This window comes from Dicentrarchus labrax, unplaced genomic scaffold (genome assembly GCF_905237075.1).
Source record: "Dicentrarchus labrax unplaced genomic scaffold, dlabrax2021, whole genome shotgun sequence".
Classification (NCBI taxonomy): domain Eukaryota; kingdom Metazoa; phylum Chordata; class Actinopteri; family Moronidae; genus Dicentrarchus; species Dicentrarchus labrax.
Window position 1 is genome coordinate 10,521,168 of NW_026136709.1, and position 12,652 is coordinate 10,533,819.

At 43.4% G+C, this 12,652-nt stretch overlaps 1 protein-coding gene across 4 annotated transcripts in view; it reads left to right on the plus strand.

Moving 5' to 3' along the window:
* zfhx4 (zinc finger homeobox 4) overlaps nt 1–12,652 on the plus strand; it is an 86,273-nt gene that overhangs the window by 45,818 nt on the left and 27,803 nt on the right. For all 4 annotated transcript variants that reach the window (XM_051410164.1, XM_051410163.1, XM_051410162.1 and 1 more), the window contains one exon: nt 1,163–1,397. In XM_051410164.1, coding sequence (XP_051266124.1) covers nt 1,163–1,397 — 235 coding nt within the window. The remainder of the gene's footprint in view (nt 1–1,162; nt 1,398–12,652) is intronic.

Sequence of the window (12,652 nt, forward strand, 5' to 3'; positions counted from 1 at the left end):
CTGTCTCTTTGCCTTGCTCTCTTTTCCTCTCTGTGTCTTTCTCTCACTCCCTCCCCTCCCTCCACAGAGGATCAGATAATAAAAGCTTGGCCTGGTCTTTTGTTTTTGTGCATTGTTCATTAGCCCGGCAGCAACAACAGAGGCACACTTGATATGCTTGGCTTGACTGGGTGTATGGGAGTAGGGCAAGGTGGGATGGGGGCTGTGCGTGCGTGCGTGCGTGTGTGCATGCGTGCGTGCGTGCGTGTGTGTGTGTGTGTGTGTGTTTTTGCGCACGCACACATCGAGGTAGGGGGTAGCTTTGCATGGCTGCAATGCCATTAAAGAGGCAACTGGAAATTAAGGGCTTGCAACTGACAGCACACGTTGAATGAGAAACCCCTGCAGCTGCTAACAATGAGGAGAGCTGGACAATGTGCATGTTAAAGACAAAAATAGTGTTCTGAACTCAACCCCTTGTCTGACTTTTTGTGTGTTTCTAATCTTTATGTCACCTAAAACATACCCAGTTAATTTGGAATGTGTAGCGCCTGAACATAAACACAATTACTCAGAACTCCATCTGTTACTGTGATAATAGTTTTCTCTCTATTTACAATTATTAAACTAAATTGTCTTTGTCCATATGAGTTAAGCGTTTGGATGCAGCTCTGCCCACTACTACACCCTACTAGCACTACTGTGAAGTGTTAAATTAAATTAACAGCGTTCTAATGCCAAACATTACTGGGTAATCTGCGGCTTTTGTGCTTCATTCGTTGATATCACACTGCAAAGAGTGAAGAACATATACTGTAGAAAATAAGGATCCCAGTGACAGAGGTGTTACCCATTGACTTTGTGCTGGCCTGTTTGAAGCCAGGCAAGTGGGATTTCTGGGCGTTGGAATTTTGGAACCAAGCTGGAAGCAGAGTAGAAAGGAAGGATTTTATAGCCACAAAGCACAAAAGGCTAGGAACATGATTTTGAAGACAAGCATCATTTGTTGCATTGAAATTCACCCAAACATCTTTGTAACATCACAATTATTGAAACCACTGCTATCATGAAAATGCTGAAACAAATGTAGCTGTGAGAGCAGTAACTTTGTGAGCTGACGATGGGATGCCCTAAAGCGGGAACACCATCTAACATCTGCACTCTCCTCTCTTCTCTTCCACAGCACTTGCAGAAGCAGGACAGCGCGTACAGCCCGGAGTCGTGTGTCTACTACTGCACACTGTGCGACTACTCCACCAAGGCCCGCCTCAACTTGGTGCAGCACGCCCGCTCAGCTCGCCACCAGCAAAACGAAGGACTGAGGAAACTCCAGCTGCACCAGCAAGGCCTGGGAGGGGACGAGGATGGACTGAGCTTCCACGAGCTGTTCCACGTCAAGGAGTGCCCCTCCAGCCAAGGTCTGTGCCTCTTTAACCTGCTTTGTCTGTTTGCCTAAGTTGTTGTGACTTGAGTTATTTTTAAGGCTATTTTGGGGTTTTGTGTTCACGTTTCATGCGTCATTTCCTTTTTTGTCACCTGTTTTTTTTCCTGTGCAGCACACACACCATGACTTTTTTTCATTTCCAATTTTGCGAGTGTTTTTGTTTTTCAAACTTCAGATTTTAGCTAAAAATGCTGATTCCAGTTATGGTGGTCAGTTCTCTTCGTTTGAAGTCAGATCCATCTTTCTTTACTCCTTGCACTCCTCCCACCTCTTTTTTTCTTTTTTTGCACCACTCCCTCTTTATTCTGTCAAACCTCTCTACCTCCTTCCCTCCCTCCCTCTCTCCTTCTTTTGGCCTTCATATCCAGATCACGTCTCTCGATACAGACCCGTCCATTCCTCCTAATCTCTCCAAAATGAGCATACTGTTCCTATTAGGCTGCCGCGCTTATATCTGCAACACACACACACACACACACACACACACACACACCCGTCCCGTGCACAGGGACATCCCAGGCAGGCAAGCAGTCAGCTTATGAAATTTCACCTTGGGAGTATCTCATAGTGAAAAGGCCTGTACACACATACGTTAGTCATACACACATGCGTTACTCACATACACACACACACACACACACACACACACACACACATACACACTCACACACACTCGTATGCTACAGCTACACAGTCTCTCCCTGGAGTGAGCTTTCATTTCCTTTCTCATGACCAAAGCAATTTGGCTTTCATTTAAGACTCTCCGTCCTGCCAGCAGCTAATAAGTGTAACAGAACTGTAAAACATTCAGAGAGACAAAAAAAAAAAAAGATTAATCGTTTTTCTTTGAGTGGGGGTTGGATGGTTGGTGAGGGGTTGCAGGGTGTAAGGGGAGGGGGCTGTGCTGTAATTTAAACCAGAAGACCAAGAGTCAGGGTCCATTATTTAGTCATCCCTATGTTAATGCTGCCGGGAGAAAATGAGCGCTTAACTTGTTTTTGCTTTGCTTGACCTGAAGGAGCGGGTGGGATGGGGTGGGGCGGGGGCTAACACGTTTTGAATAGCATTCCAGCATAGCATTAGTCCATACATCCATCTGTGTGTGTATGTGTAAGTGTGTGCGTGTGTCAGCACATATGTGTGTGTATTTCAACATGAATCTGTGCTCCCCAAAGTGTCCTGTTTATACTGTACATGTACTCCCAAAACAGATGGGGGCCCAGTGCTTAGAAACATATGTGAATCCCAACACACACACACACACACACACACACACACACACACACACACACACACACACACACACACACGAACAGGAGAAGAGCTCCCAATCCTGAAATGGAGACTGTTGCCGGTGTACGTTTGGTTTTAATTACACATGGATCAAAGTTTCGGTGAGATTTGGGGTGCAGTAGAAAAGCATGCTTAGATAAATCATTACCGTACATTTTAACATACCCCCCTCCCTCCTGCTCTCGTTTTGTTTCTCTCTCTCTCTCTCTCTCTCTCTCTCTCTCTCTCCTTTTTTGTCCTGCTTATTCGATCTCCCACTTTCTCCTGTCCGTTTTTCATCCAGAACACAAGCCCGGCTTCAAGCCTTTTTTTCCTCTCCTTTTTACATCTCAAACCAGTGAGCACAACCAGGTTTTAAACCTGTCAAAAGCAATATTCGCCCGCTGCACCTATTTCAAATGTTCCACTCTTAAAACACACCATATTTGTTGCTCGGGCCCTCGTTTTATACCTTGGCTTTGATGCCACATGGTGAATTTCCATGAGGAAGCTAGTGCAAAGCTTAAGCGGACGCTGGCAGAGTCCAAAATGCTAAGCCACTTTTTTGGATGCCCTCCTTTTGCCCACTCTATATACTTTTTTGTGAACAACAGTATTCTTTCACAAGGTACATGGTAAATGTTTCAAAGGTATTTCCTTGTAGACCATACACATTTGGCAGGTGTAGGCTGTAAGAGCGTTTCAACCAGAGATCAAACGCTGAAAGTTAACGGGTTTTATTCTGGTTCTATAGTACTGCACACGAACATGATTTTTTTTCTTCGTGGTATATTTTTAGCTTCTTTTTTTTTTTAAAGCTGAGCCCTTTTTTGTTTTAGATTACACACATGCGGACATTACATGCTACAATAGGTTATGTTATATGGAAGAAAAGGTATATTATAGCTGCTTTAGGCCTCTGTAGTGATAGATGATGTGAATGTTTTCACTGATGGAAAAGACTCTATAGTAGGCAACATTTCCAGCCAGTGTTCAGTTTAAGGACCCTCTATTTGTGTGTATGTGCATGTGTATGCGTGCTGTTAGTTTTCTGGGGCTACAACTCCTGACTCGAGCACTTTCTGTTCATTAGAGACTGGTATGAAAAAGATTAATTTAAGTGCTGACCGGTATCTTTCTCTTAAAGCCTGGGACCTGGCACTGAGCCAGATAATTATAGGCCCATTTGGGAATAAGAGTTCTAATGCTCTGGACTTTATGTACATGTGAATGGCTTTCATTAAACAATTTTGATGCTGATTTTATGGCCTAATTAAGGATACAGTACTGCAGAGACGCACGGCAAGGGTATAGGTGTTTTGAACAAAGACAGGAATGTACAAGCAACACTTCTGCTGGACTGCATTGTGTGCATGTCATTGCATGTGTTTGCTGGTGCATGTTTATTTGAGAACCTTTCACTCTTTGTTATCCTTTTGAGTCTGTAATTCCCCAAACCTGGGCCCAGTCGTCTCATCCTTTACACTAGGTAAACACCATTGTGAAGTGAGAGTGGAAGAGTGGAAGTGTGTTTGTGTGTGTGTGTGTGTGTGTGTGTGTGTGTGTGTGTGTGTGTGTGTGTGTGTGTGTGTGTGTGTGTGTGTGTGTGTGTGTGTTTATCTACTTTTCCCTGTGCAGACACTAACTCTCATTGACTGTGCAGCAAAAAACTTTTCACCATGATCTTTCAGTGTGTGTCCTTCAGAGACAAAAAGCCCACTGTGCCCACATTGCTGAGATAAATCGTCCCTCTCTGTGTACAATTAGAAGTGTTAAAGAAAATTGAGTTTATAAAAAATGCCAGTTTGCATCAGAAGAGCAAGCATAAATGAATTGCCTCTCAACATGGAGGACTTGGAGGCCATTTTGCTTTGAGGGTCGTCCAAAAGTTGTTAGAGAAATTAGATTTTTTTGTGCCCTTCTCCACTCTATAATGAAGTTACGCCCTGAATAGAGCTGTTTAGTAAAATGCAAGCATAAAAAGAAAAATATGACAGATTGCGAGTCATGGGTATTCCATCATCGATTTTATAATTTGAACAATTTGTTTAGCTGGATTTTTGGAGACATTAACAGTCTCTGAAGTTTAGTTGTTACAGTGATTTTTCTCCCTTTGACTGTTTCTCTGTTGCCGCCTCTGTCCCAACCATTTGACCATTAGTTTAGCTATAAAGAACATTGTGAGGTGGTTTGTGTATGTGTGCATGAGTGTGTTTTTCTGTGTGTATGCTCGCCCATTAGCCCTGTGCTCCATCATGTGTAAAGCTCCTCATAAGCCAGACCAAGCAGAAACACTAGGGCCTTTTCTGCATACTTTACTTTATGTCATTTTTTTCCCTTTCGTTCCCTCTGTCCCTCACAAAAAGGAAAGGGAGATGGGATCTTATGGAGGTAATTATTTCTGAGAGCCCGGCCTGTCATCCATCCCTCCCCACCACCCCACTACCCACACATCTCCATCCCTCTATACGCCCCCCCCACCACCCAACATGCATTAAAGAGGGAGGGAGAGGACCCTCTTTGTCTGAGTCCCCCTTTTAAACAAAAGACCTCTTCTGACTTAGAGAGACCAACAACACTTTTATCATGTGCGTGTGGGTGTATTTCTGTGTATATGTGAGTGTGCGCATGTGTGTGTGTGTATCCAGGGCCTTTTGTTTTCTCTGAGTGATAAGGCTCTGGGACATTTTTGGTCCTAGTCAAATTAGTGTAGCTGTGCTAACCATTTACATAGCAGCTGTAGGCTAAAAACTGAGCCTAATGGACACTTATTATCACTATATGTGCTTGCATGTGGATGTGCGTGTGTGTGTATGCATCCAGCAGGAAGTGATGAAACATGGGCAGAGAGAAAGTGAGCCATCTTGCTTGTTTTCAAGAGCGCCGACATTCCTTGTTTCCAAATTTATCCAACCCAAACCGTATGTGTCTGAACTGAGTCAAAGCAACAAAAACGATCATTCAGTTTTCAATGTGGGAAAGTGCTTTGTCGACTCCCAAAGAGCATTTCAGTGTGATGACACCAAGGCATCTTTTGAGGTATTAGGTTTTCCCTCTTGCTCACTTTCACTCTTCATCTTGTACTTTTTTTTCCTCTGGGTGGTGGGGGTGGTTTCGCCATTCCAGTGGTTCTCTTCTTTTTTTCAAGAAGGTCTCTCCTCAGACAGAAGTCTATTTCCAGGGTTTGTCTCAGTAATTTGTGGCCATTACATAAACATTCACGGATGGCCGGAGGAGTGAGAGAAAGGATGCAACACACACCCAGATATAGCTAACCACGAGAGTTAGCGCAGTGGTGGCCATTTTCTTTTTCAAGTCAGAGTGCAGTAGGTGTGACCAGCTGACTGGCTCATCAAAGGACAATTTTAAACTCTTTTAGTTACCGTTTTGTGCTTCTGCATATGCCACTCCTCTGATATATTTATCAATTAGATAATAATGTTTGAATTAGATATTTAATAGGTTAAGGCAGCTAATTATATTGCATTGATTTGCTTCCAAGCAGCTGATTACCTACATTTAATAAATTATTTGTGACCTTTACTTTCTCATTGACTGTGAAAAGGGAAGTTACTTACATAAAAGGTAAAGTCCAGAGATTTGAGACAGGCAGGATCCATTCCTCGCATAATAAAAACTTGGAATGTTATTTTATGTGCCCAACATGAGTAAAACGCAGTTCCTGGGGAGAACTATTCTGATGAGAGTGATGTGATTTTACCCAAGAGGATTTTTGTGAAGTATGTACTTTTTTATTGCTGTACAATTAGTTGGAGACAATACACTGCATTTTAAATCATTTGTCAAATCAAAATAAGACACATTCATATATGTATATTATTATATTTTCGGCAAGTAGCAATTTACCCCAAATTTCCCAAAACCATATTCTCTATGGCTGAGGGACTAAAAGATGTGGTCATTTTTTGAATAATTCCATCCAAGCGAATTATAATTACTTTGTGGTCTGTGTGTGCACATAGGAAAAAAAAGGGCAGCAGGCTGACTTGCCTGCCTCAGAAAAAAATGAGCCTCGTTCACCATAAACTATTTTTGAAATGGTGTGTCGGGGCGGTATGGGCTCAGGCCGATTGTTTTTCTTTGAGTTGAGCAGCTCTTTGGTGGAGGGGTATTACCCCGGCTAAATTGTTCCCTCATGTTTTCCGCCAAGGTTCTGTGCCCACCACACTGACAGTTATAATTTGCAGAAATTGCACTGATTATCTGAATTAGCATACCTGACCAATGCCACATTAGTCTTATTTACAATACAAAGCCGTGGGGCTATGAGGACGCATACTAAATATGACTTAACCCTTTGAAGAGGGGACTGGCGTCACAGGGCCAGGACGTCTTTCACGTCGGTGATATCACAAAGAGCTTAAGGCCCCGCTCCATATGGAACTGAAAGCCTTTGGAAGGGCCTGGAAGAGGAAGTGGTGACTGTAAAGTCCGAGGACCATATTGAAATCACAGGGTTATTGCATATTTTCCCTTATTCTCAGTCTCTTACTGACCTTTCTCTTTAAATATATTTTTTTTCACCTTTCAGCTCTTGTCCCCATCTTGTTTCTTTCTTTCTTTCTTTTTTTTCTGCCTTCACCCCCCCCCCCACCACCACACCCCACCCTTCACCCCTGCTCTTCTTTATTTTCTTCTCCCTCACCTCCATTCTTTTCTCTCCCCAATCCCCTCATACACCCTCTGTCCATTGACTCTTAACCACAGATGGACAAAACAATGGGCCATGTCACACAGCATTAAGACAAACAATCCGGTGATGGGAGGAGGGTTGTGTGGAGCCGGAGCAGCGGTAACCAGGCAATACGCTCACTTGGTCCAAGCAGCCACTAATCTCAAACCGCGATGATTCAATTCACAGATGGACATTTAAGGCAGCCTATATGCACACACACTCGCAAAGAAAAGAAAGCAGGAAGATTACTTTAGGAGGTAGTATTGTCAGGTAGAATTTCTGCCATTTCTTGCAGCAACAACAAATTCTTTCCTTCTATTGCTCCTTTATTCCTCACTCTCCTCTCTGTTTCCTTTACCTCATCCATCAGTGGGAGGTATGGAATTGATAGCAGCTATTGATTACCTATAGCCAAGGCTAATCGTCGCTAACCGGAGGAAGCTTTGCAGCTATAGCAGCTGTCAGTGGCTTGTCGTATGTGTGTGTGTGTCCAGCGGTTCAGTAGCAATAACCTCCAGTGTTTACTTACAGCAGACTAATGGCCTAAAAGCAAGACAGCACATGTAAAAAAATATATATTCTGGACATTGCTTCTCTTTCCAGAATAAGGGAAATGGTATGCTTTGTCTGCCCAAAGAAACACAGAGAGACATGCCAAGTTTCACCTCCCCACCTATGTGAATAAGACCCATCTCCCTCTCTCCCTTTTCTTCATCTCCCTAATAGGAAATTTGAGCACACTGTGTGAGATTAAAGCAGAGAATCAATGCCTTGTGAGCAATAATTTCCAGACAAATCTCTTTCATCTTTCCCCCCCCCCTCGTTCTCTTGCTCGTTTTCTCTCCCACCTCCTAATGCTAACAGGGGGTCCCGTGTCATGACATCCCTTTCGCTTTTATCATGTTCTAATAACGCTCTGAAAATAGAGAGAGAAAGAGGAATGTGACAGAGGAAGGAAAAAAAAGATGCTGGAGAAGAAATGGATAGACTGATAAAAATCCATTGAATGAGCCTGGGTCTTGATTTGTGCTTTGATGTGGATGTCTTTGTGCAAATTAGACAAATATGCCGGCTGCTTTAGTCATCTCGAAGCTCTTCATAAGATGCCATCTCCCTTTACTATTTTTTATGAAGGATGGAAGGAAAGAAAGAAAAAATGACAACAAGTTCATTTAGGGGCATACAAATATACATTTTACTAAATTTGGGTGATAAAATAGGGAGACAAAAAGAGGGTGAACAGACGGTGTTGTTGAAAACTTGAAAAAGTAGCCTGTACACGTCGGTTAAATGAATGGAAAACAACAAGAATGTGCAGTAAGGTATATGCAGAAATATATAAAAGACACTGGTGTTTCTGCTTGGTTGGGCCTACAAGGTGCTTTACTCATGATGGCACATGGGGCTAATGGGCAAGGATACACACACACACACACACACACACACACACACACACACACACACACACACACACCTTGGTCAGGCCTTTGTTTCAAAAGCAGGTTAATGGGGAGTGAGGAAGAGGAGCATTGCAATTTTCTGCTCTTTAGGCGCCAGAGAATTCTCTCCAGTGTAAGAGAGACCAGACTCTCAGCGTAATAGGCATTTTACACCCTCATCACCCCTTGCACACAAACACATACACGCACACAACCACACAAACACGAACACACACTCACCAGAAACGTGTGGGAGTGTAATAGGCATTCTATGGTGTGTATTGCCGGTCCCCAGAGTGCCAGTAAGTGTTAGACATGCATAGAGTCGGCAATGAGACAATCAGCATGCTGAAATTGAAACCTTGTCTGGAGTCACACAGGAGAGGAGAGGAGAGGAGAGGAGAGGAGAGGAGAGGAGAGGAGAGGAGCAAGGAGAAGATTAAATAAAAAGAGTAGAGGAGAGGCGATGGGAGCACAGATGGCAGGAGAGAAGAGGATGAGGAAGCGGAATAAGAAGAGAGGAGAGACGACGGGAGAGGAAATAGGAACTGATGCTTGTTTAATTGCCTCATAAGTGATGACACAGATAATTATGTCGAAAAAAGAGATGCTCCTCTAAGGCAGGGCCAATGAGCAGCTGTATCTGTTTTTGTGCGTGTGTGTGTCGCCCTGTCTCTCCCTATAGCCCTGTCAACTGTCGTCCCCTCCAGCTGCATCAACTGTAGGACACCATTAAAGCATTATGGTTTGTGTCATATCAAATCATTCAGCTTAATTAACAGAAACTCACACACACACACACAGTCAAAACACACACACTCATCATTTGGAATCATTTTAATTACTCTGTAACATCCTGATTATTAATATCTCCGCTTCATATACCTGGGGATATGAAGACGAGAGTGTGTTCACCTATATTTCCTGGGCTGTGTGTTTGCAGGCGTGTGTGTCCATGTGTGTGTAAGTGATGCACCCTTGACTTCATATCTAATTGTCTTTTTTAATGACAATATTCCACTGTGTGCTGGCTGTATGTAATGAGTCAGGGTGTGTCAAAGTGCAGGCCTGAGCTGTCTGCTTGAGTTAAGCTCTTCCCGTCTACTGTAGGAGCCTCCAGCGTACACACTCGCACACACACACATGTGGCGCACACACTCAAAGAGACAGTATCAATGTGGGAGTTCCTGTATCTGACACGAGATTAAGAGGGCCAAGTGGAGGAACGTCGAAGAACTGCCCCGTTGCATTTGCAAGAAGGAAAAAGGACCATCCTGTCACACACACACACGGACACACACACACACACACACACACACACACACACACACACACACACACACACACACACATACAAGCATCCTGTGCTGTAAGTGAGCAGTAGCCTCCCTTGCATTATTCACAGTGGCCGAGTGATCGAAGCCTGGTTCAATAGCACTAAACCGGCGCACGCTGGAGAGATTTGTCTTACAAAACCTTGACACACACACAGGCACACATATGCTCGCACACACATTGATTTTTGGTGGTGGGAATCTCCCAGGCTTTGGACGAAAGGCAGGGACGTGAGAGGGGCTTCCCCCATCAGAGCAACCCCCTGACAAACACACACATATGCACCTACACACTTATTCTGAATCACACACACACACACACACACACACACACACACACACACACACACACACAGTGCATAGGCAAATACTGTAAGTACATCTTTAATTCTCTCGAAATGAGATTTGATGATGATGAGGTCCAGCAATAGCATGAATAAGAAAATGAAAGGAAAAATTGGAGATGGGAGACGAAGGATGTGCCTCTTAGATCTGATGGGCTTTCATTTACAGAAAGATGAGCTGATGGTAAAATAAAAACCAAGAAAAAAGTCTAAGAGATCATATTTCTTTTTTGCTGACTCTCCTTTTTTGCATTTTACCATCAGTGGGCTTTTTGCAAGCGAGGCAGAAAAAAGAAATCACGCATTGCCTGATATGTCATATCTTTCCACCGCAGTGTGTATGTGTGTGTGTATGTTTTCACACAAGCCTGTTAAATTTGAAGCCTTCACTTGATTTGAATGGCGATTTTTCTAACACATCAGTCACTTCATTCAGTTTTCATATTTTCTTCAGATCGGCACGGGTAGCATAGCACACGCACCCCCTCTGGCATTTTTTGACGTATTAACATGTATCGACAAGCCAGCACTCGTATGCCTGTAAACACTGACGCACCGACACACACATACACACACATCTGTCCCCTGAAGACATGTGATCAACCAGACCCAATCCCTTGTAATCATCTGGAACCCACACACACACACACACACACACAAGTATAGTTCCCCTTCAATCCCGGGTAATGGTTTGGGGCAGGGGGCTGAATCGGTGGGCTTCTTTCCCTTAGCCCCAGTGTCTTAAGCTGCCATTGATTAAATGTTAACTGATATACTCGGCCCTGGCAATCTTGTTAGAGCTGGAGCAGGCAGGCAGCTAGACAGACAGTTTAGGACCCGCGCCCTCCTGATCAATAGCACAGATAAAGATTTCATCCATCAATGAGCTCCCAAAACAAAAGGTATCTGATACCTGATTAGGCCCGTGGGGACAAATACACACACAGATTTGAACATAACACTCACACCTTGCCACATGGGTTGAAGCACAGCAAGAGATACATACACACTGTGATCATAAATAAATACAGTGGGATATAAAAATCTGCATGTGAGCCTAAATAAGCATACATTTCACACACACACACACACACACACACACACACACACATTCCTTTCACTAACTTATTTTGTCCAGAATAATACCTCCACCAACCCCATCTGAAGTCAATCAGTTCCACACCTAATGGTGTAATTACAGCACGTACACACAAGCACACACAAGCACACAAAACACACACACACACACACACACACACACACACACACACACACACACACACCGTACACAGTCAAGTTTGCAGATAAGGCAGCCCTGACTTTTCCCGGATGAAGGTTAATTATGCTGTGTTAGTTCACTTAGGTGTGTGTATTTGTTTGTGCATGCAGGTGTATGTGCATCTCTTCTCAGTAATGTGTGTGTACGTGTGTTTCCTGAAATGCATGTGCATTTAGATCCTCGGAGCATGCCAAAGGCACCGCAAAACAGCTGAATCAATGTCTGGGCGACCACCACTGTTAAAGTGTATCAATAATGTTCCCCTATCTTCTTTCCCGGCCAACGTCATAGGGCAGTTTGAAAGTCCAAGCCTAGCCACAATTAAGACTTAATTATAAATCAATATAAGGAGTCATTTGAATATAGATTTTTCCTTTTTCTTCAAATTGTTAACATATTCCCCACCCTGTCTACGCTTTCTTCTTTTTTTGTTACAACTTTAGGGAGAATCAATACTTCCCTTTACAGTCATCAGAGTGGAGCTTTGGCATAATTGGAGCCAAAAACACAACAGGATATCTTCATGGGGGTCGATACCCAGAGGTGGTCAGGGGGTAAAAAATGTCAGAGCCCCTCAAATTCTGATGGCTTTTCAAATATAGTTAATGATGCTTTGTGGCTCTCGAAGAGTGATCTCATTTTGGGGGATTTTGGGTGACATTTGTTGTCACAATGCCAAAATGCATTTCCATAATTTTCACGGCTGACATTTTCTTTGATATGACACAGTATCAGAGCACACTCCAAAAAATGATATCAATGCAACCCGGGAACCTGCATTTCATTTGATTAAATGATATCTTTGCTGTTTTATTTTCCTGCTCAACCATTTTGAGGGACTGTGAGATTTTCAAGTGGCGTGTCA